At 38.5% G+C, this 24,088-nt stretch overlaps 1 protein-coding gene across 6 annotated transcripts in view; it reads right to left on the bottom strand.

Moving 5' to 3' along the window:
- Nucleotides 1-24,088, bottom strand: part of ROBO1 (roundabout guidance receptor 1) — a 586,675-nt gene that overhangs the window by 18,799 nt on the left and 543,788 nt on the right. For 4 of the 6 annotated variants that reach the window (XM_028726909.2, XM_077927269.1, XM_077927266.1 and 1 more), the window contains 10 exons: nucleotides 23,886-24,057; nucleotides 20,931-21,128; nucleotides 16,495-16,521; nucleotides 13,956-13,998; nucleotides 11,136-11,290; nucleotides 9,896-10,231; nucleotides 7,945-8,049; nucleotides 4,090-4,234; nucleotides 3,639-3,890; nucleotides 1,122-1,528 (listed from right to left, as the gene is read on the bottom strand). In XM_028726909.2, coding sequence (XP_028582742.2) covers nucleotides 1,122-1,528; nucleotides 3,639-3,890; nucleotides 4,090-4,234; nucleotides 7,945-8,049; nucleotides 9,896-10,231; nucleotides 11,136-11,290; nucleotides 13,956-13,998; nucleotides 16,495-16,521; nucleotides 20,931-21,128; nucleotides 23,886-24,057 — 1,840 coding nt within the window. The remainder of the gene's footprint in view (nucleotides 1-1,121; nucleotides 1,529-3,638; nucleotides 3,891-4,089; nucleotides 4,235-7,944; nucleotides 8,050-9,895; nucleotides 10,232-11,135; nucleotides 11,291-13,955; nucleotides 13,999-16,494; nucleotides 16,522-20,930; nucleotides 21,129-23,885; nucleotides 24,058-24,088) is intronic. The other 2 variants (XM_028726911.2, XM_077927267.1) reach the window with 1 other exon arrangement.

Below are 24,088 nucleotides of genomic sequence, written 5' to 3'. Positions count from 1 at the left end.
ATTCCTATTGCATCGTAAGCCTTAGATTCCAACTCTGTTGGAAAGGACTGTCTTACTGCTTAATATATGTACAGCACTTAGGAAATGTGATTGCCTGGTGAATTCGTTTTACTGAAATCATGGAGATCACATAACAATTCTCCACATCAACTCAATAAAGCATAGAGTTGCTGACAAGAGGCCCCTGAGGGCTTGTGTTCACAAGAATATAGAGGTACCACTTCTATTAAAGGGAAAGGAGAAGCCGTTCCTTATGGAAGAGTGGAGTGAGTGTGGGTGAGTAAAACTAGTAGTTCTTCCTCATTTAGTACCATGATGCACAGTGAATTTCATACCTTATAAAAGACCATTCTGGGGAGGGGTTGTAGATCGGTAGTGGAGCATCCACTTTGTATGCAAGAGATCTGAGATACAAATATCCGAAACCCTGGAAAGCTACTGCCAGTTACTGTGGACAGCACTTGAGCTACATGGATCAGTGGCCTCATTTTGTGCAAGCAACATTCTGTGTTCTTAAGAAATAGGGTAGAATAGCACCAGTGATGTTGCTCCTGGATGGAGACAGGTTTGTCTCCACTTGTTCCCTACTTTACTTCCTTTGGGGTCGGGGGCAATCATGTTCTTTGCTGCTCAGTCTTTTATTTAGTCCTCTTCCCATTATAACCTTGTTTTGTTTTTATTGTTTGCACAGTGTGTGTATGTGTGTGTGTATTTTGGTACAAGATTTTTAACTGTGTTTGTTGCAGCCTATTTATTACTTTTATGAACATATATTTTAAGTTTGCACTGTTTTCATGGGTTGGAATGACAAGGGGTGTTGCTTAAGCTTAGGCTCCTGGCTAACTTCTGTAAGAGAAAATCATCTGTGCAGTGTGTACTTTTGAAAAGTATTCATTTGAATTGAAAGTGTAGCACAGTTAAAACAATCACACAAGCATGATGGGCTTTGCTGAGATGGCTATATACTACAAGGGAATTTCTATTACTCTCTGTATGAAACTTGGACATGTGCACAGGATTCACATAGGGACAGTATTTCAGAAAGATTTGCTTAGGATTACAGCTAACCATTTATCAACTGGGAATCCCTGATTAAATATATGATAGCAGTGAAGACTCACCTCCCACAGCATCCTGCATTTGACGCCTTGCTACCTTGAGACCAGCATATTCTGCTGCTGCAGCAACAGCCTGTGCAAAATCTGCATCTGTAAAAAAGGATCCATCTGATGAGCTAACACTAGACCGTCCACTTGAGATATTGTCATCTTCTGAGGCTGAACCCCATCCATTGATCATGGAACCTGTCACAGAGCTCTCCAGATCTCCTACGCTTGAGGCTGGCGTCTGTTCAAGACCACGCAAAAGAAGCCTTCTGTTCTGCATCTTGGCCACTTCCATGTCTGCTTCATCCTCCTCTTCTGGTGCATCAGTATCCATGTCTGATACAAGAGGTCCTGAAATGTAACCATAGGTATGTGGCGGAGAGATAGGTCTTGGAGGCGGAGGAGGGCTCACAGGCTGACGTCTGTGTGTGTAAAAGATAGTTAGAAATGGTTACAGATTAACAAAACATATATACAGCTATAATTTCCTATTTTATTGAGTCTTGAACTGATTTTTATTTCTTTTAGAAACTGGAAATGGTTGACTACTAAAGTAGAAAAGTAATATCACCTTCCTTAATTACTAGAATACAGACTTTTTTTTGTTTTGTTCTTAAACTGTTATAGGAAACACTATTCTGAATTCAGTGTTGTCAAATGCAGTTGACTTTATCAGATAGAGTGGAACCAAATAGAATTTAGGGGGATTACTTGAGGTGTGCCCTGCTGAACTACTTGCTATAATTTGGGCAGCGGGGCTCACATAGTCAGGCACCCTGCTTCAAGTGCTCACTCTCTGCTTAATGAAGGGTACATGATATGCCTGGTGAATCAAGCCAAAGATCTACTCTAGCACCCTGTTCTCTTCTGTGGTCAACCCCATGCTTCCAGAAAGCCCACAACCAGTAAAATTTCTGTTTGGTTCCTCCCTAGGAATTGATATTCAGATAAATATTCCCCTCATCTGGATGGTCCATATAGCCATCAAGACTTATAGCCACTGATGAATCCATTGTTTACAAGAAATTGTTGTATTCTTATTCAGCATACACTCTGGTACAGTCAAACCTTGGTTGTCGAACGTAATCCATTCCAGAAGCCCATTTGTGGGTTCCGATTGGCTCTAAGAGCTTTCTGCACTCAAGTGGAAGGTGCGTCGGACGTTTGGCTTCCGAAAAACGTTTCAAAACTGGATAATTTACTTATGGATTTTTGGCGTTTGGGAGCGAAAACGTTCTAAAACGGAGGACTTTGGGAGTCAAGGTTTGACTGTATCTTTAAAAAAATGAACTGGATATGAAAACTCATAATGTCATCTTAACACAAAATATTATTAGCATTATGGATAAAAAGTTATAAAGTGGTTTTTTTTTATTCATTCTCTCCATATGGTTCATTTTTAAAGAAATCTACCATGCCTTTCCTCAAAGCAAAAAAGTTCCAGCCTTCTAATTCTTTATTCACCTTCTAATCATTTTACTAGCATTACCTGTACTTACTCAGTCTATGACTTTTTTTTTAAGACTGTGTGATCAGAAGCTTACATGGTTTTTTAAAACAGCAGAGTCCCGTGGCATCTTACGTGTCTTAATAAATTTATTTTTATGGCATAAGCTTTCATGGAGTAAAGTCCACTGTCAGTATGACAAAAGTTTCAACTAGAAATGGGAACAAAGTGGCAGTTATGGAAAACTTATTGAAAATGTAAGTGAGGTGGTATTTCATACTGTAAAGGCTATCAAGGATGCTTTATAACGTGTCAGAACTCCATTTGAAGTACCATGAAGAAAATGGTACTTTGCCCACATATGGAGGGAATGTAGCCAAACCAGGATTTTTTGGAAAGGTATAAGGGTCTACCATCTACAAATGAATCTAATTTAATGTTGTTAGATCATATTAACCAGCTCAAAAAGAAATATCAAATACTATTGGTATTATTTGTTGATAACCGCTAGGATAATAGCAGGAAAGTCCTGGGAAACAATTAACCTTTGGAAATTGGCCAATGTGTAAGGAGAGTAAGGGACATTATGAATAAAATTACCTATTACAAACATGTTTGGGAGGCAAAAATCCAATTTTTACAGCCAATCTAGTAGCCTTTTATTTTGTATTGGAATAAAAAGAAAACTACGGATTTGTTCATTATGACATTTTACATCCAGATAACAGACTATGCAACTACTCTTTGGAAACATTATTTACACCATGGTAAACGAAGTGCTACTCTCCATACTGAATTTTCATTAAGATTCCTTCCAGTAGCACCTTAAAGACCAACTAAGTTAGTTCTTGGTATGAGCTTTCGTGTGCATGCACACTTCTTCAGATACCAAGACCAACACGGCTACCTATCTGTAACTTTCATTAAGATATAACGTTAGAAGCAATTTAATGACACATATGTTTGAATACTGCTGGTTTGAATACTAATGTTTGAATACTGCTGGTTGTGTTGCCTAACCCAACACGTTCGCCTCATAGAACTAGTTTAAGGAAGTTCCTTCAGAATGTGTTTTGATAACATACCTCCGATCTTGTGGATGTTGCAAATGTCCCATTTCCTCCTGGCAATCCTGTAGCATTGGCTGGAGTTCTTCTTGGGGGGAAGGAGTTAATGTAGCAGTAGACTGATGGCTGTAGGACACTGCTGCTGGAGATGAAGCTGCTCCTCGAACTGGTGGTGTGGGACCTCGTTCATCCTCTTCCTCTTCCTCTAGCTCATCCTGCTGTAGATACATTCTTGCTGGTGGGATTGGACATGGGATTTCCTGGTCATAGCTAAGGATTAATTTAAGAATATGTGAATTACAATACTGAATACATTCATACCATGGTTGGACCAAATTATTATTATTTCTTGAGTCAAACTGAAGACTCAGTTCCATACTAGGATTACAAATATTTTTATTCAGTTAATTAAGTGAATCTGGACCACTGGGTTGGAAAAATTTACTGATGAATCATTATTTAATCTTACCTTTCATTTACAGATAGACTGTAGTCTTCACTATTACTGTGGGGAGGAGGATGTACAGGGGGAGGTGGAAGAAGGTCTGCCCAGTTCATACCAGCCTGTTTGGATGCCTTGGGGGTTCTAGCACCCTTCTTATGCCCTTGACTCCCTATGAAGAAATATATTTATATTGTTATATCATAGCCCATGAAATAAATTGTTGACCAGTCCTTTAGGGGACAATTTTCTAAGTGATTTAACAATGTGACAAGGTGTTAATTGAACGACTGTTCACATGTTTAGGAGTTTCAAAAAGAACATGCAATATTCCAGACATAGCTTGTTACAAATTTTGGATTCTGTAGAACTTAGTAAGCATGTAAATGTCACTAATAAGTCAGCCTTTATACACTGTTGTAGTACATTTCAGTTAAGAAATACACATAGAATTGAATTAATAAATGGCTAAAACATATGTAAGATTAAGGTCACAGAAACCCAAGTGAAAACAATGTCAAAAATAAGTATTATTAGAAATATGAATTTATATTAAAATAATAATTATTAGAACTGACTTTGTCTTTCGTTGCCCATATTTGGGAACAGTCTCCTTCACCTTTTTGCTAAAATATGGTAAAGCCATAAATGAACTGTACAAGCAATATAATTAAAGAATATTTCTACAGTTTTTAACTGCATTACAGATTATCATCTAAGTATTAAACAACAAAAAGATGCTTTGGATATATATTCTCCAAAGTCCCCCCCCCCAGTTTATTTTTGGAGCCTAATTTTGGGTTCACAATTGACAGAGATATGATCTATTAAAGGTTTCCCTGTTGCATTAATGAATATAAGTAATTTATACTTGTCTACTGAAATGTTTTAGGCACAATGAAATTACTAAATTCATTCCAAATGGCAGGTGCAGTTGAAAATAATTACTGGAAGAATTAAAAAAAACCACCACAATAAGAAGAGCAGAAGAAAGTATGGGACAAATGTTTTCAGCTACTCTTGGTTGAAAATTATAGCTTACAGTAAAATGATATAAGCTTTAGCCATCTGAGTATCTTGGGGAAAGGATCAATTACTTGGGTGCTGATGGATTTCAAGTGAACATTTCACATAAGATGTAAAGCAAAACAGAAAGAGAAATGTTGCATGCTTCTAAACACGCTAAACTATTTTAAATTGGAATAATTAAATGTTTTTCAAATCTAAATATGTTAAATATTTTATTTGGTCATATTACCAAGATTCCTAATGCCTCCCAAGTTTGAACTGGGTCATTTGCAGCATATTCTAATGGCAGGTCTGCTCACATAGTACATCATTTGATCAAGAAAGAGTTGTGGTAGAGGGATAGTAGGTGGGAAACCTGTGGTCCAGACTTTGTAATAGGTTCCAAGCAAGACTGGACAGATATGTACACACAAATACACTTACAAAAAGCTGAACTAAAGGCAAGCACACTTGCCTTCTACCAAAATAACTGAAACTTAAGGAAGCTGTGAAGGTCTACATGCACATGTCAAAACTGCAAAAGTTCCAGATGGGGCAAGGGACGAAATGGTCTGAAAAAGAGACTTCTCCCTCAGTTTATAATACCCCAGACAAGGCTCAGGTAGCTAGCATTACTGCTGAGCAGCCTGTTGGTTTGACCCTGTGTGGTTGCTTTTGACAGAAAATAAAGCTGTCACACTGGTTTAATACTGAACAGAGGGAGGAAATAATAATTGCACAGGTTTTCACGTGCTCTAGCAACTGTGTTGACACTTCTTGACTTTTCAAGATATATTGGTGGGTTGTGAAACTGTCATTCTTTTTTGCCAACAGAGGTGCCCTGATCCAACTAAGAAGATCATTGTTACTGCAGGATAGGGAACTGTATCTGGCTGGTGGGCTAGATGCTAGATAACAACAACAACAACAACAACAACAACAACAACAACTCTGGGCAGCTTCCAACAAAATATTAAAATAAATTAATCTGTTAAACATTAAAAGCTTCCCTAAACAGGGCTGCCTTCAGATATCTTCTAAAAGTCTGGTAGTTGTTTTTCTCTTTGACATCTTGTGGGAGGGAGTTCCACAGGGCGGGTGCCACTACCGAGAAGACCCTCTGCCTGGTTCCCTGTAACTTGGCTTCTCGCAGTGAGGGAACCGCCAGAAGGCCCTCGGCACTGGACCTCAGTGTCTGTGCAGAATGATGGGGGTGGAGGCTCTCCTTCAGGTATACTGGACCGAGGCCGTTTAGGTCTTTAAAGGTCAGCACCAACACTTTGAATTGTGCTCGGAAATGTACTGGGAGCCAATGTAGGTCTCGGCGGTCGCTCCCAGTCACCAGTCTAGCTGCCGCATTATGGATTAGTTGTAGTTTCTGGGTCACCTTCAAAGGTAGCCCCACATAGAGCACATTGCAGTAGTCCAAGCAAGCGATAACTAGAACATGTACCACTCTGGCGAGACAGTCCGCCTGCGTACCAGATGGAGCTGGTAAATAGCTGCCCTGGACACAGAATTGACCTGCGCCTCCATGGGCAGCTGCGAGTCCAAAATGACTCCCAGGCTCCGCCCATGGTCCTTCAGGGGCACAGTTACCCCATTCAGGACCAGGGAGTCCTCCACACCTGCCCGCCTCCTGTCACCCCAAAACAGTGCTTCTGTTTTGTCAGGATTCAACCTCAATCTGTTAGCTGCCATCCATCCTCCAACTGCCTCCAGACACTCACACAGGACTTTCACCGCCTTCACTGGCTCTGATGTGAAAGAGAGGTAGAGCTGGGTATCATCTGCATACTGATGAACACCCAGCCCAAACCTCCTAATGATATCTCCCAGCAGCTGCATGTAGATGTTGAAAAGCATGGGGGAGAGGACAAAACCCTGAGGCACCCCACAAGTGAGAGCCCAGGGGTCTGAACACTCATCCCCCCCACCACTTTCTGGACACGGCCCAGGAGGAAGGAACGGAACCACTGTATAACAGTGCCCCCAGCTCAGAGCCCCTCTAGACGGTCCCCTAACCTCTGCAGGCCAACTTTGAAAGTGGACAGTCTGCCCATCTGTCAATCACATGACATCATATGACTGCCACCTGTGAATGTTCAAGTCACTATAACTGCTGTTTGGTGGTTGCAGAAACCTCCCTTCAAAATGTGCTTTCAGGATCAATCACCTGAATCCAAGCCACATTCTCTATCCCACTTGGCACTAAGAAGTTTCCAAAAGGGAACAACTGCAACTGATGACCAGGGTTTCCAGATAGCCTTGCACTGTGCTTTGAAGCCTGGGCAATCAGATGATATTTGGGGCTTCAAAGCAAAGGGCTGACTGGGAGTGCCTGTAATGCCGTTTTGGGTCCAGCTGTATACGAAGACAGAGAGGCTGCCTAGTGTATGCCTGATAGCTGGTTGTTGTTGTTGTTGTTTTGTTTTTAAGAGTAAAGTCTTTTTGATTTTAAGTAGCTTGGTGTGATTAGGTTTTTTTGTTTCAGGTAAAAGGAATATCATTCCTTGAAAACAAAAACAGCGATCACATCAATCTCAGATACTCAATAAACTAACTTCGCAATGTGTGCGCTAAAGCTCAAGGAAGGCTGCAATGAGGTTAGCTCCCCCCATGGATTGGTCTTAGATCAGGAAGCACAGACTGTTGGGGAGGCTACAATGGGTTAGAGAAATGGAAATTAAAACACACATTGCCACAATCACCTTGCAGTGATAAAGTAGGCACAATTCCACACCCACCAAAATTAAAGAAATTCTAAAGCATATTGCAAAAGAGGCCAAAATAAAACAAAACGGGAGCCTCTTTCCCAGGGAGAAAAATATTTGAGGAAATTGGAGATTAGGTGCAGCAGTAGTTCATACTCACCAGATGTACTGCTTCCTCGATCTGAACTGTTGTAGGACCCTCCTGTATTCTGATCGTAGGCTTGGTTGTATGGGATGGTTGGAACATTATCATTTGATCGGTAGTCTGCAATTAAAACAGACTTTTTGAATTTGCATGCATATGCTGCTTGAGTATTGTACTGTGAATGTTCTAACTGCTTACAGCTAAGCCTAAACTTACTGTCTGGTTACAGATCTGTGTTCTTAGTGTGAAAGGCTGATTTGTTTTTGCTGTGTTTAAATGTGTGGCATGTGAGACTATGTAATGGAAGACTAGGAAAATGTTGAACAAAATAGTCTGATCTGAGATTTACCATTTTGACCTCTTTTCCTTTTTCAGCACTTTACACTATCATTAAGGAAGCGTATCTATCGCAGACGTGATTCTCTATACATTGGGGTTTTTTTAAAAAAATAGATCAGTATTCTCCCATTCGCTTTCTTATTTTCTAAGACAAAACTATCTTTCTGACAATTTACTTCTAGCCTGTGTAACGAGAAATAACCATTTTGATGAGTTCTGCACTGTGCTCTATCATTCCTATTTCACATCCCATGGCTCTGTTTATGATTTGCTTTTATTTGTTCCATGAAATGAATGTCAGCTCCTGGTAATATTCTTGTACTTTACAGATATTTCTTCAGTAAAAATTTATTGTATTATCTGATGAATATTTCACTCTATAAAAGTAAAACGCATTTTCTAAATCCTGAATTCTTACAATAATCATTTGAATTAGGTAATTAATTTTTTTATCCAGAACTTTATTTAGAGATTTTTTCCCCTGGATTTGAAAACCCTAAGTTGTGAGACAAAAAATAATAATAATCCCATAAAACATGCAGAAAAATTCAAGGCAAAAATATAATTAAAAACCGTCACTGCAATAGCAAACAGCTAGACACTCATGTCAGATTTATGTGGCCTCTGAACCATTCTGTAGATAAGTAGGTCAGGTAGTAAATAGATTGAATCAACCTTTTGTAATGGAACATGTCCTTTACCTTTTCAATATCACTAGGTGACCATGAGAGCTACAACAATGTGCTCAGAAAGTTCAAAGATAGAACAGGGCCAGCTCCTAGGGATAGCGTTTTGCAAATCATGTTATTAAAGCAAGCTGCATGGTAGCCTGAAGGACTAGCAAGAAATCGCATCACTTCGTTTTCTATAGCCCACACACTACATTAGAGAAATTTGCCCTTAAGGCCAGAAAGCACATTCTGATTTTTCAAGTTAACACTGAAATCAATTCATTTTAAGGTTATAGATCTAAAGCAGTAATTTTAATCCAGAACTGAATGCAAGACGGTGAATGCAAAGAGTAAGTCTAAAATTTATCAGATCAGTTCGTTTCCATTTTTAGCAAAACCAACAATACAATCATACAAAATTTTATATGCAACATTCCAGTAATTTACAGTGATATGTAGGTTAATTAGACTCCATTCACCACTAGAAGAATGGGATGACCTATTTTAAAATTTGACTGCAATGCCTGCACCTTGCATCTCCTTTATGAATTAAAGATGTCTCAATACCAACCAATCACTCATTTGTTGTTATTAAATTTAAATTAAGCTCAAAGCCATATGAAAATATATTTTATTAAATTCTCTTTTAAGATACAGCTGCTTATTTGTTAGAATAAATTCAATTTCTGCAGATTATTGTAGTGCTAATTAACTCTTTGACACTGTTAATTGGGAATTTCTAAATCTACAAAGGAGCTTAGATTGTTCCACAGTGTTCAGTTCATCCTAACAAGTTCCACACTGCAGTAACCAATTATCAGATCTGTGGACAGATAGAAAGAAATATATGTAGTTATTTCCATTTACACAAGCTGAGACCCTGAAAGGAGAGGTTTATGGAATCTCCAGTGCATTGAGAAGGTGGGGGGGGGGGAGAGATACATGAAGTGATTTACCTTTGTTTAATTTGTTTTGTTCCATAATGTTGTACTGAACTGGCGCAACCTCTTGTTTCTGCTGTGCAGATGGCTTCCAGTGTTTTTCATTTGAATCACCACTGCCACTGTTAACATTATTGCTGATGTTTGACTGGATGAGCTGAGTGGTGGCATAAGGTGTAGGCTGACCTGGTTGGCTGACGTATCTTCCATCTTTTAGATTTGGGCTGTTGAAAGTTTTCATTTCATTGATTTTGTTGCTTAAGTCCACATCACCATAAACTGTTGACTCAGGCAGCATCAGGTTTGTTTGCTTGTTCTCCAGCTGATTGTTGTAATTTGCTATACAATCAGCTAACCACAGCAGGAAGGGAAAAGGGAAAATTGTGTTCAGTTAGAAGACTATTTTTAGGTGCTTTTTGGCCTACGTGATTTGGCTTTCTGAAGCAGAAATAGTTAGGTGGAACAGAAGCTGAATCAGAATGTTAGCTATAGTAAAATGGCAGCTTAGTTCCATAGGTCCAAAACTATAAGGTGTACCCTTCATATAGGAGTCCCCAACTCTTCTGCCTCCATTTCTCTTTTTACACAGGTAATCTCCTTCTGCAAGGCCCTTGATGGCAGAATCTACTAATTGATCTTAAATTTATAGCTAAATACTGTTCTTGACTAAGTAGCATTTGTACCTGAATACCCACCTGCAGCACTTCACTGTACATTCCAGAGAAAGTTGTACTAGCTTGCTTATGAGTCATACAACATTAGATTCCATAAATAAAACTATGTGTTTGTGAGTACAAAAAGCAGAAGTGACTAGTTCTCCTGGAATCTTTATAGACACAAGTTTGTGCCTGGGAGTGGAATATGGGTGAGACAATGCTGTGGGTAACAGATCATAAAAGAGAAGGAATGAGACATGAAATGGATTAGTTTGTGAGTCATCTCCCTAAAAGATGCAGGAATATGTTGGGACACTTACTGCCACTTTATATATTCTACAGGATGTTGGGTAAGGATTAATATAATCTAGAAACAATGACGAGGGGATTAAGCACCCAAAGAAGCTGTACTTAGACAGATGGCAGGAACTCTCTCAAAAGGATCGAAATGTGTGGGTACAGTAGCATAAGTAATGGCAATAGGATAACTTTGAGCAGTAACATGCCCAAATGATATAGACAGCAATAAACAAATAGGAAGGAAACAATAAACAGGAAGCAATACAAATTAAGTTATTTTAATAATAAACAAGATTTACCTGGGCGACTATATGTAGTGAGGTTGCTGTCACTGTTTCCAGTGCCTGATGTACAGCAATTGATGGAGCAGTCGTTGTGATTATTCCCGGTGTTAGGCCATGTATCTGCAAGCCATGGCTGAGTGGCAGGTTCATTGATGTTTAAAAGGCCTGGCCTTCAAAAGACAGAATTACTAATTATCATAAGATGCCATCTTAAAAGCAAAGTTCACATTGAAGTACTGAAAATCGGTCTGGTCTTTGATTGCAATTAAGATTGATTGGAACACTCACTTTGCGGCATTCGGGAGCCGATCTGTTCAACAACTAAGCCATTTGACAACCAAGGTACCACTGTATCAATGTTTCCCACTCCTTCCCTTAATGCCCCCAAGACAGCGTTAAAAGCCTTTCTTCTATACAGAGATCTGTGGACATTTTCTAGGACCTTCTTTGTTACCCACTATTAAATTCATGGTGACATTCCATTCCTGCCTTTCATAGTATTCTCCATTGCACCAACATAAAGTAGTTGGGTTTATGATTGGACGGCTGACAACATGCTTGTTACTCCTTTAAAATAAACCACTCCTAACAATTTTGTCATTAACAACATACATGTTTGATCTCCAAATAATCACACAGACATATTTTATTTCACAGTGCAAGCACAACACTATCCTCCCTTTCCTTCCTACAGTGTTTATAACAAACACGCTGTATGACCTATTTGTGAAACTTTCCTCAATTTCATATTAGGCGGGCCATACAGCATAGGGGACTGCTCTTTGACACATGGCCAAAGCTCCCTTTGGTATGCAGAAAAACTGCAGTTCTTTGGCTACAGGCCACATTTCCCCCCATTTCCAGCTTAGCTGAAATTCTTGGAAATTAAAGTTACAGAGAACATTAAAAAAACCCAACTATAAATACTAAGCAAAAGTGTTTCTCATTATGCAAAGTACATTATGCTCAGTGAACTGGAATCAACTAATAGTTACAAATGCTTTCTGAATGGATTACTTGGAAAAATACCAATTTGATCAGAAAAAAACAGCTGCTAAGAAAATATTGTATTTTATGTAAGCATGGCATCTCCAGCTCCATTCCCTTTGTACAGCTGAGGGTATACCTAAAAGGTGGTGCAGAATGTTCCCTTTTTAACTGTCTTGCATTAACTTGGGTGGAACTCATATTCATCTGGATCAACAGCAATAACTCAGAATAGCTCTATCCAGATGCAACATCAAAATGTTTTGGTAATGTGTGCAGAAGCCTGGAGTGAACTTTGGGCTTGTTCACTCCTTCCTCTCTTCTCTTCATATGCTGTGAAAGCTGCCCTTTGTAGTTTGTGGAGAAATCACAATTTGGTGTTCTACTGAACAGGCATACAATGGTTTGTGCTTGTCCTGAAAACTATGGCAAAAAAACTAGTAGGAGGTTAAAAAGTGGGTAGGGGAGCTGAAACAACTCAGCTGTGGAAAGGGGGAAACTTAGATTTCACTCCCTTTTGCCCTTTTAAAAGTGCTGTCTACTGTGCTTCCCTCTTCCTTTTTTTATTTTTAAAAAAACCCTTTTTAAGACTTCCCCTGCATCAGGCATACATCCTTCCTAAAATGATTTTAGCTAGCCATGTTTTTTAAAAGCAGCAGACCTCATTTTAGGGAACGTACCCACCCCAATTAATCCAAATGTTTGGGGATTTTTTTTGTCACAATCCAGTTTCCTGCAAGACATGGCATGGAGGGAGGGTGTACAAGGAAGCAAGAACATAATCCCAAGGCACATTCATATAGTAAGTAAACATGCTTTGTTATTATGTGTGAATCAGGCCAGTGTGAGTACAGGGACAGGTACTGCATAGCCCAGAAAGTGGCCATGGGTGCCAGTTTCAGAGCTCTGCATAAATTGGTTCCTTGTTCACACACAAGATACACTAAACACCTTAAAAAAAAAAAAGCCACAACACCTCATTTGGAAAAGAAGCAGAAGCCACTGTTTGATCTATTTGCTAATCTTAGCATTCTGTGTGACATAACTTTTCTTTCTTTGTGGGTGCCTTGACTGCAGTTGCTATGCATCATTTTGGCTCTGCACCATCATCTGTATAGCCTGACTTGTATTTGACATGAAAGCGATTGTATACCTCCGTATAGCTTTGTTTTAGAGGCACCTTGGTTGGCTGAAATCCTTGTTAAGAAGCAGCTGCTGTGCTGGGGAGTTGCTGCAGTTGCCTGGACAGCACTGGGGTGACACAAGATGGCAATGAAGTCAGGGCCATGCAGACACACCAGTGTGAGTGCGCAACTGGCTCTGCTGATGTGTCCACACACACCTGACCTTGCTGCCACCCAACGCCATCCAGGTAGAATTGCAGTGACGTCAGTATTAATGAAACACTGTCATTTGTTTGAGAAGAGAATCATTCCCCATTGACCAATTAACTAAAGACTTCGCTATAGTCTAAAGATGGAATTGCATTCATTTCTCAGAACCCGGATTTATCTGTACTTTTAATTTGCAATTCCCAACCAGTAATGATTGCTATTCCGTTTTTGTTTTCTGTTTTTAAAAATCACATAAGAGACAGCTTTCTTTAAGCATGGTTTCCAATTTAAGGTTTTTCTCTTTGCTATCATTACTAAGTGTTTAATCTCCTTAAATGCCACAATTTAGCTACTTTAGCTCCCTTTAATCATCCCCTTATAGCAGCAAGAGTTTTAGTTTGAAGTCAAAGTGCTCCCTCTGCTGTTTGCATTCAGAGATGCAGCTTTACCCAACATATCCTGCAGTTCAATCTGCATTTTGCATTATATGTAGGAAACCTGTATACAATCTTACCTGCCTCCACTGCTTACAGCTTCACCTCCTCTTTGATAGGTTACTAAAATATAAAAGGAAAATATATAGTGGTTAAGTTAATTCTCTGAATGTGCTTCTGTTGGATCCTAGAAAGAAAAATGCTACAATGTATTTATTTCCTTGTGCCTAGATTACTGTCGGCGTAAGCAGTTCCTACCACCAACTCTATACAACCATACTGCCACCTAAAAGCCACTGGAGTTTTAGTTGTTTATTTTTCAAAACATAAAATAGATATTGCTCGGAAGCAGTATTTTCTGATGTGTGTGCTGTTGTTTACAAAATGGAATGTAAAACACAACAGATAGGTGTTTCCAAATATATTTATATTTTGGGAAGTATGTCATAAAGACTCGCGCCTGAAAATGCGTTTTAAACATGCCCAAACCCAAATACACTTGCTGTACTTCAGCTACCACCCCCAGGTTAAGCAAAGAGTTAAGAAGATTAACCTCAGTGCAAGTGGCGATGGATTCCATAGCTATGCATTTCCCAAACTAGGAATGTGTTTTAAAAGGCAGCCAAATTCTGCTTGTTAGAAGAACTCCAAAGTGGGGGTCTGCAAGGCAGAGATAACCGCTTGCAGCGATTACAATAACAGGATTAAAATGTAGCAGCCAATGGTACATAGGCCTTTTGCTGAAAGTGTTGCTGAAGATGAGGGGTTGTAACCATTTAAATTCAGTGGAACTAAACTAGTTGGATTCTGAATTATGGAACAGAAAAGTTTTAAATTTTAAATACAGTCCGCATTTCAAATGACTCCTTGTCAAATTTCCCTGTTGTCTATTGTACAGCTATCATGTATTGTGCCAAGTATTGATTAAAATATTTTTGTCTTCACAGTTCTAAAAACTTGGCTCCTGCGAGAAATCTGACACCAAGCCTAAACATGCTTAAATTTAAGCTTGCAAATTAACTTAGCAACACTAATAATGTACATAAATTATTTTCTCTGTACAGCCCAGTTGTTAAAAACTTGGATTCTGTATGAGGAAAATATGAGAATGTTTAAACTAATGCTGAAGCAAATTTCATGTTAATATATGTTAAAAGTGAATGAGAAACAAGGACCAAAACTATTTTAAAAGTTGAAATAACAACTTACTAGAATTACAAAAGATTTTTATAAACATGAAGAAATTCATTCTTTTTTTCAGAATGTGAAGTAATTTTCTCTCTCCATCAGCAATATTATTAATCACAAAACAATTTGAGTACAGACTATGTCGTCCACTATAATGCTAAGTAATAAACCATTAGAATGCCTGTTTACTTGCTAATATTATTAAATATTACAATCTTCGGCAGAAATGTGCCGACAGAACAATGTTTAAATGGGAGTTTGGCATTTACCGTATTTAACATTGATTATTGGGGTTCTAGATAACAAAGCTATCCTGTTAAGGCAAGGTGTTCCACCAATGCAGCAGGACTTCCTCTCCTCATTGTCCGCCCCCCCCCCCCCGAATTTGCTCTGGAGGATTGGTGGGGAACACAGAACAGATTGAGGGTGGCACTGGGGAAAAGAGAGTGAGTACCCTTTGTCTATTTTTGGTATTCTTTTAAATAACGAAGAGTAACTGACAAGCATTTCATTCTCATGCTTTCAGATCTGTATGGTATAGGGTATAATTATAATGCGAAGGTTCACACAGAATTCTAGGCTACACTCAACAGCATGTGTGCATTGCTTTCACGTTAATGGCATCTTCTATTAATGGCATTTCCTAAAGCATAGAGCTTTCCAGTCTAAAGAGAAAAGTTTCAGCATAGACTGAGAACAAAGCTTTAGATATAGTCGTGGGGTTGTATCCAACAGTACTGCTCAATGGATACTTTGCAATAATTTACCCCTTTTCCTGTTGCCCCACATCCCCAGAATGATCTCTTTGAGCATCCTCCAGAGCAGATTGGGAGTGGGGGGGACATGAGGGGTATGTGTGTGTGTGTTGTAAATAGCTTAATTTCTTGTTCTGATAACGGGAGTCTTACGCTCAGCTGAGAAACATGGAAGTCTTACTGTCAGTTGGATACAACACATATAGACATCTCCCAATTTATAAAAATGAAATCCTTTGTATGCCTTTCTGTTTAAGTGTTAAGTAATGTTCCATTAAGAATCATTGGAAGGGAATGCTGCTTGCCTTTATGCAGAGTCCTTTGTGCAGCTACGGCCCATTTTGGTAGAGCAGAACATTATGAACAACTATACAATATACAAAATTAGCAAAAACAAAAAAGCAAAAACCACCCAACCATGCTATACATTAGCATAGAAGATGATAGGATCTCATGTAGTCTTCCAATGGATATGAAACTCAAACTTTGGACAGCAGTGCGAGATCTGCCAAATTGGTAAAATGATACTAACAATAAGGATACGTAATGAATACTACTCATACTACTCGCTGTGTAATATTGTGCCTGGTTATATGAGGGAAGAAGAAAAAGAGACAGTGACACAGTATCACACAGGCACATGCCAATCAGACAAGGGAAAAGTGCAAATATATACCTGTTGGTGTGAAGGTAAAAGACGGGACTGAAAAATCAAAACACAATAAAAACTGGTTATTAAGCTGAAGAAAGAAAAAGAGACCACACAACATTAGTATAAATCAGGGCAAGAACAGAACATAAAAGTAAGAGTAAATATGTCCAAGACATACCAATATGTGAATAAAACAAAATTTGTTATTTAAAAAGGTGACTTGTCTCCACAGAAGAAGAATAACATTCTAGTATAGTGTGCTCTTGAGGGAAATAGAGTGTGGTTTAGCCTCTAAATGACCTTCTCTTTAGTGCTTTCTGTTTTGCTGCAAATCCATGTACAAACAAAAACCCTACACTATTTAATCATATATATAGAAGAGTGATGGTTACTTTTCCCAGTATCATCAAGATATTGCTAGACTCTTATATTCACTGCATCATGCAAATGCTTGATATAGTGGACCAATAAGGACACTTAAGCATTTAAGTAAAGAGTAAGCTATTACTAGGAGTAACAAAGTATTATGAAAATGTGCTAATTTTCCATTACTTGCACCCTAAAAGTGTGTTGTGCTTTATTGTAACAGCTGCTCAATATCACAGCCTTTTAAAAAAAATAACTGTAATTAATATAGAACACACAATAACTAGGATTTTTTTATTCTTCAGTTTTTGAGATGCTTTTGTTATTTTAACCTAATAATGTTAATCTGCCCTGTAGATTACCTGCTGTAGTAATCTTTCCTGACTCACCAGCCTATGAGTTTAAATAAAAAGTTTCAGAATATAATAATTCTCACAGGGGAAAAACCTTCATTTTCACAGCCCCTATAGATCTTAATTTAATCAATAAGGCCTCTAATCAAACAGCAGACCTCCAGTGCAACATCTACTCAGTCCCCCCTCCCCCCCCCCAGCACACACTTCTCTCTTCTTTGAACAATAGAATATATTTTCTGTACTGCTAATGGGAAGAAGGAAGCCATGAAATGCTCCTTAATTCTGAGCAAAACAATGAAATGCAAGAAAAGCTTCACAATCGTTTCTAAATGTGTTTTGGCCTTGAAATTTAGGTTAGCAGGCGGACCACAAAGGGATGATGGAATGGCTGAGATACAGACACATCAACAGCCTTTTCCTTCCCTTTTTTCTTCCTATAGATCTGGGTTTTTTATATTAGGATCTAGGGTCCTTAAGTCTTTAAGGAGATAGAAAAGCCTAATTTAGAACATGCTGCATATGTGTCGCTGTTCTTATCAGGTCACTTTATTTCTAGGAATATTGTGCTAGAGAAAAAAGGAAAGAAAAATCCAAACAATTTAAGCACTGGCCTTCATTTGCAGCAGTGCTATTTTTATCACAGGGATCCTATTGTGATCTCTTTCTGCTGGTTCTTTTCAGATAGTCAATGGAATTTAGTATCATTAAGAAAGGAAATACAGAGCCACAGTAATAAGGATTTCCACCAAACACACAAAGTAGTGCATTTTAAAACAGCGTTGCTTGTGAATGACTACATCAGCTCTACATCAATTTGCAACAACAAAGAAATGGAAAAAGATGAAAGGTTTTTGTCATTATTTTTCTGTGAACTAAATACTCAATATAATTTTGTTCTGTAAGAAAATAAACAAAAGTCAATCTAAGTGAAATCTTCATATCTCACACAAAAACTTAATTATCAAAGCTTAGTTGATAAAAATGCTTATTGTGCCCACTGGCGCTAATGCAATATGTATGTATGTGCGAATACAGAAATATTTTAACAGTTGTCAAAGCCTCAAGTTAGATGCTCAAAAAGGGGGGAAATGAATTAATGAAGTTCACTGATCCTCAGCTTTTATGGTGACATGTCTGACTTCATGCTCTGTATATTGACAGATTATTATTTTTAAATGATTTACATTTCCTTGAAGATGATGTTTCCCTTCAAGTGTGTTTAATAACCTTGTTTTGGTGAACCTTTACTAATGAATTCATTCTGAAAGTTAATAAAAAATTGCGGAGTCATTATAGACATTTGTAAGACACACAAGACTGAAAACAGCATAAAACAATAGAATATCAGATTTTTTAACATTCCATGCTGTGGATTTAGCTTCTTTTATATCCAACAGTATTAGTCTATTAGAAATGTTTATAAGAGGTGGCATTTCACCATGCAATTAGTAAAGCTAAAAGAAAACTGGTTAAAACAGCACAAAGGCTTTCACTTAACTTTCCCAGAGGTATATTAACAGACACAAGTTAATTTCAGTCCCAGCTTCATTTTGTCTGCATGTGTTATTTATTGGACCACAATGATGCCACTAGTTGTCGCTTCTATTTTGCTTTGGATCTTCCTGTTTTCAACACTCTGTGTGCTAAGAGACACTGAGTTTCTTAAGTGTTCAAACCCACACTACTTTTGCTAAAGTTGTTTAAAAATGTTACCTTCATTTAATGACCATGTTCAGAATTTTGACTACTGAAAGATTTGTAGACCATAAGCACGCTGAACAAGGCCATTACTTTGTTGTGTCCAGTGGCTACCAGACAGTGCGAATAAAACCTGTTAAACATTAATAAGAAGGATCTGGATCGTTTGGTGGATGAGGATATTAAGTATTCAAAAAGGCAAGGTGTTAAACAGCTTCCGATCTGTGGCTGATTGACCTCTGCTCTAAAAACCAAACTACATGGAAAAAAAAACCAGTAATTACTGCCTCTCTCTGTTTAACAAAGCGGTAACATTGCAGCTTCAGGCATCCTTGGTTGCGACTGCACCTCTACTCCAGGGGCTGTCAATATTTTGGACTCTTTGGGCACATGTAGCACTCTGAAAAAGGGTGTGTACCAGTCACAAAATGGCTGCTGTGGGGCATGAAAAAGTGAATAGTGGAGAAATAAGATTCTAAAATGGTTCCTCTTGTGTTTGATCCTTAGATAGAATTTTCCCCAAGCTGCCGTCAAATTGCATCTGTTTCCAAATCGCAGAAGCAGCACTTGTCACAAAACATGGATCTGTGGAGTGAATCCATATGCCATAGTATCTCTGGCATGTGCTATATAGGTGGTTTTTACAGTACAATCCATAGAAACCATTGATGATGGCTGGGATGCATCCCTTGTAAAAATCATGAGGGTACATATTGGATACATATTTTTGTATTGTGGTGGCTTCTTTGATGCTTTTCTCCACCTGTACTTTCATCCATCTCCTATTTTTCTGTCTCTAGCAAGCCCATTTTCTGTAGCTTACTGCCTCCTCTTCTTCAGATAGGGTTGAGAAGAGAAATTGTGCAGAGGAACTGAACATTGTAGAGTGACTGAAGAGGAACCGCTCTGAGAACAAGAACAATAAAACCTTGTCCAGACTTCCATTTTTTGTTTCAGTGGGTTCAGGTCCTCTTGTTGGTGACAGAGAAGACTCTGGCAGGCATACAAGGTGTCCACCTACAGGAGCTAGGTTGGAGACCTGAAGTATAGGCTCTTGCTGATCTGGTTTTCACCATTAGCTATGGTACCGACACACGGAAATCCATCTCATCATTAAGGTAAATGCACCCGTTTCACTGCTTCTCAGAGATAATATTGTTGGCCCTGTGTGGCCCTGGGCTGAGGACTGGTTTTGCACAAACTTCTAGATACCAAATAAATACAACACAAGTAATGCTAGTAGATTCCATATTCTTAACAAATGAGTACACCTGCCATTAACAGAATCCAAGCTTGCCTGGTTTTAACCGTCCAGTGAGGTTTGGAAAACTAAGCATCATCTGACTCTTCACATAGCAGTGGCACCCAGGAATATTTTGAGGACTTCCATTCAGTGAGAAGACTCTGACCTATTTCATCAATTTTAACTGTCATTCCTGCTTCACAATGTTGAGGCCAATAATATCTTCAACATGCAGCACTTGATGACTTTCTAAAAGCTTCAGCTAAAACAGAAGCATCTTTTGAAACGCGTGAGGTGATCAGCACTGCCTTACAGGCAGAAATAAAGTTGCTATAAAGATTGACCTATACATTTATTAACTCTAGATTTAAAGATACCTATAAGATGTCTTCTCTCATCCATGCCATCACAGCCTGTCCAATTATCTAAAAGAACCTTCTATAAATTACATTGTGTGCTGAAATTAGGATAGGCAGGGTACATTCTTCATAACTGTTATGTAGTAATAAAAATCCCACAACCACCTAATACATGAAAGCATTTTTCAAGAAGTTTTAAAAATGTAAAGTTTTAAAAGCTGTATTAAATCTCACAGGATAGTTATTAATTTGGTTTTTCATTTATTGTTAACCAGTCTGTGTCTGACAGAGACTATGTGTGATATCCAACTAAATCATACTCAAAATAGACCCAATGAAAGATATGGGTCTCTTCTGAGTAAGGCCAATGCTTGCTATCACGTTATAAATTCAATTAAACAACAAATACTTCAGATTATAAAAGGGTACAAAAAATACCTTTTCTGATACCAGCATAAGTACTAGCGAGTCCATTGCGCTTCTTTCGATGACGGTATAACCAAATGCTGAAAACCATAAGGATAATCCAACAGGCAGCACCAATTCCAGCAATGAATGCTGGCTGTTTTACAACATCTGAAATCTGTTGGGCTAAACTGACTTGGTCTTCTGGTGACACAGGGTTTCCATGAGAATCTGAAGAAACATACCCAAAAGTTGAAAGTACAAATATGAGGCACTGATGTCATAGGATTTGAATGCTACATGATGTTTGAGCCCCCCCCCCCCCCAAATCAGATGAAGTCTAGAAAGTAATTCTGCCATGTATTCAATTGGTTCTCCAGGATTCATTTCTGGAAGTGTGCATAGTTCCCTGTGGACGCACTAATAAAAAAGCCATGCCTGTTTGGCTTGACACATAAACTTCATAGTACATTGAATATTCCACAATTTATAATTTTCAACAAATAGATATTCACTGAACCTTATGAAGAACCTGATATGTATGCAATCTTCCTGTATCTCAGGGTTTTTATGTTCAGTTTAGCAACTATATCTCAGAATCCAACTCTTGGTGGGGAGAGCACTTACTATTTTATTTATTGAATTTATAAACCGCCCTATACCCGGAGGTCTCAGAACAACACTTCCGAATTATAAAGTGTACAACATTAAAAACCCACCGACAATCTTTAGCTTGCTTATTGTAGGATAACAGCTATACAAATACACATGTATGCAAAATACCCAAGCCAAAAACAGATATATACTCTCTGTAAATGTGCTTGGAATACCTCTGCTTGGAATTTTTCAGGACTGTAACACAATCAATATAGAGTATTCAACATTTCTTATGTTCACAATAACTTAATGTGGAAACTGTATAAAAGATCACAATTGAATTCTAACAGTCACCCAGGGAACAAGGGGCAAAAAAAAAGCCCCCTGCAACATCACCAGTGGGTCTCTGTACAGTCAGTCCAGTGCAGGGGTTGTGACTTTAAGCACAAAAGAACATCAGGGAGTACAGATACTTGCAGTTGCTAGCAGATCATCATGAAAGGCATGCTAATTAGTTCACAAATCACACCTCATAATGGGAGCTGTTAGAGCAATAAAAGTTCAAGGAGAGTTGCTTGTATTCATTCTCTTGGGATGTCTAAGGCATGAATAATACACTTAACATTTATAATTATTTGAGTGAAGCTTCTCATAAATGCATGATGTGTATTCACACAGGTTAATATGTTTATGAGAAACATTAATTTATTGGCAAAATGAGGTGCCTCAAGACCTGTCTGGTGCACAAAACTGAAAGAGCCACAGGAAATCAATTGGCAATCAGTTATTTAATGCATCATCTACTATTCTCTATAGGTGCACCCAAATGTACATAATTTAGTGATGACCCAGCTACGGAAGGGTACTCACAGCATTTTTGGCAGAAGCACAATCGCCTCCCCAAGATTAGCCTCAGGGGAAACCAATCCTTCCAGTTTGCTGCTAAAAGGCAATTTTCGCAGTATGCATAGGTTGATGTTTGTGACAATACTGAAGTCACTTGGAGCAGTTCTTCCAGGTTTTTAAAAAGCAACTGTGTGTCATTTGAAATATAAGTGCCAAACAAAATTGTAATTAGATCAATGTGCAACGCATTTCATTTAAAATGCTTTTGTGGGTGGGTAGGTGCTTACATTTTTCTAAACAAATAGCAGCAGCCCACCTGAAGATGATTTTAAGTGAGGTTTAGGTTAGGTTTATTAAATTTATATCACTTCCCATTAAGAAAAGTCACCAAACAATTTACAAGCAAGTTGTGTATTTTTTAAGTGAAAGGGTATGTACTACTCTATAAACAGAGGCAGAAAGATAAGTCTTTTTCAATGCCTTCACCACCACAGCAAAGGCTCAACAATGAGCACACACTTGTGTCCCATTGTGTTAATCTGGAATCTTCTTCCACTTGTGTTCCAGCCATCTTCTAACCTGCTTCATTGCTTTCAGCTCCGCAATAGACCTGGGCTCAACAAACTGGAAGTGAGCACTTGTGCTCCACAGATAAGTCAGGGTTTCAAGCATCACCAGATCCATCAGCCAGAAGAGACCCCAGAACTGTCTGGAACACAACTCTGCCTCAATTTTAATAGGTCTCATGCCTCTCCAGAGGCAGAAAGTCACTGACAATCTGAATTGAATTAAACAAGACACTGGGAGTTGTGTGATCAGCCTTCTAATAGCTTTTTTATTTGTGCTGAAGTGGGAAAGTTGTTACCCTTCTATCAGGCTGTTTCCCCCATAACACCAGTTTCTATGGGTGACTTACAATAAACGAGTAAAACAAACAAACAAATGAAAAACAATTAGCAAAACAATTAAAGATGAAGATACAATATCAAAGCAACAAAATAGGACTTGTCTCATCCTCAAAATTGAAAGTAGATATAAAAAACAAAAGCCTAGACAAATAGGCTTAAAAGGCTTGGGTGTTTAAAAAAGAGTTTTCTAGTGCCCTGAAAAGATCACAGAGATAGTGCATGGCAAGCCTCATTGGAATGATCATTCCACTACTGAAGCCATTTCTGAAAAGGCCCTCTTCCCTGGTGGTTAATTGCCTCACTTCATTCTTCAGGGTTTTACACAAAGCAGGGCCTATGAACAGGATCTTAAGGTTCAGCTAGATACATATGGGAGAAGCCAGCCTGGTCCCAAGCTATTCAGAGCTTTAAAGGTTATAAGTAGCCTTTAAATTTGGCCTAATAATGGGCTGGGATGGGAAGAAGAGTTTCTGCAGTGCTTCCAAAATGAAGAGAGTTTTATTGGCAGAAGCAAATTCAACTCACTCAGTGATTCTTGCCTCATCTGATTAAAACAATGCAGAACATCTGGATTTCCCCTGCCCCACATCAAACACTAAATGTAAAACAAAGCAGGAAGTTATTACAAATCACTTACCTAACTGAATAAATTGTGGTTCGCTTTTCACTCCAGCTCCAGCTCCAGTACTTGCTGCCACTTCCACACTGTATCGAATACCAGGCACTAAAGACGGGATTACTACAGAAAATGTGGAACCGTCCACTGTCTTATTTATGTGGTATCGACTTTCATTGCCAAGGCACCAGACCTGCAAAGAAAAAAAGCAACTCTCATGTGCA

This window comes from Podarcis muralis, chromosome 4, assembly GCF_964188315.1.
Source record: "Podarcis muralis chromosome 4, rPodMur119.hap1.1, whole genome shotgun sequence".
NCBI classification, from domain to species: Eukaryota; Metazoa; Chordata; class Lepidosauria; order Squamata; family Lacertidae; genus Podarcis; species Podarcis muralis.
The sequence above is the reverse complement of the archived record's forward strand: the minus strand, read 5'-3'. Positions and strand labels throughout refer to the sequence as shown.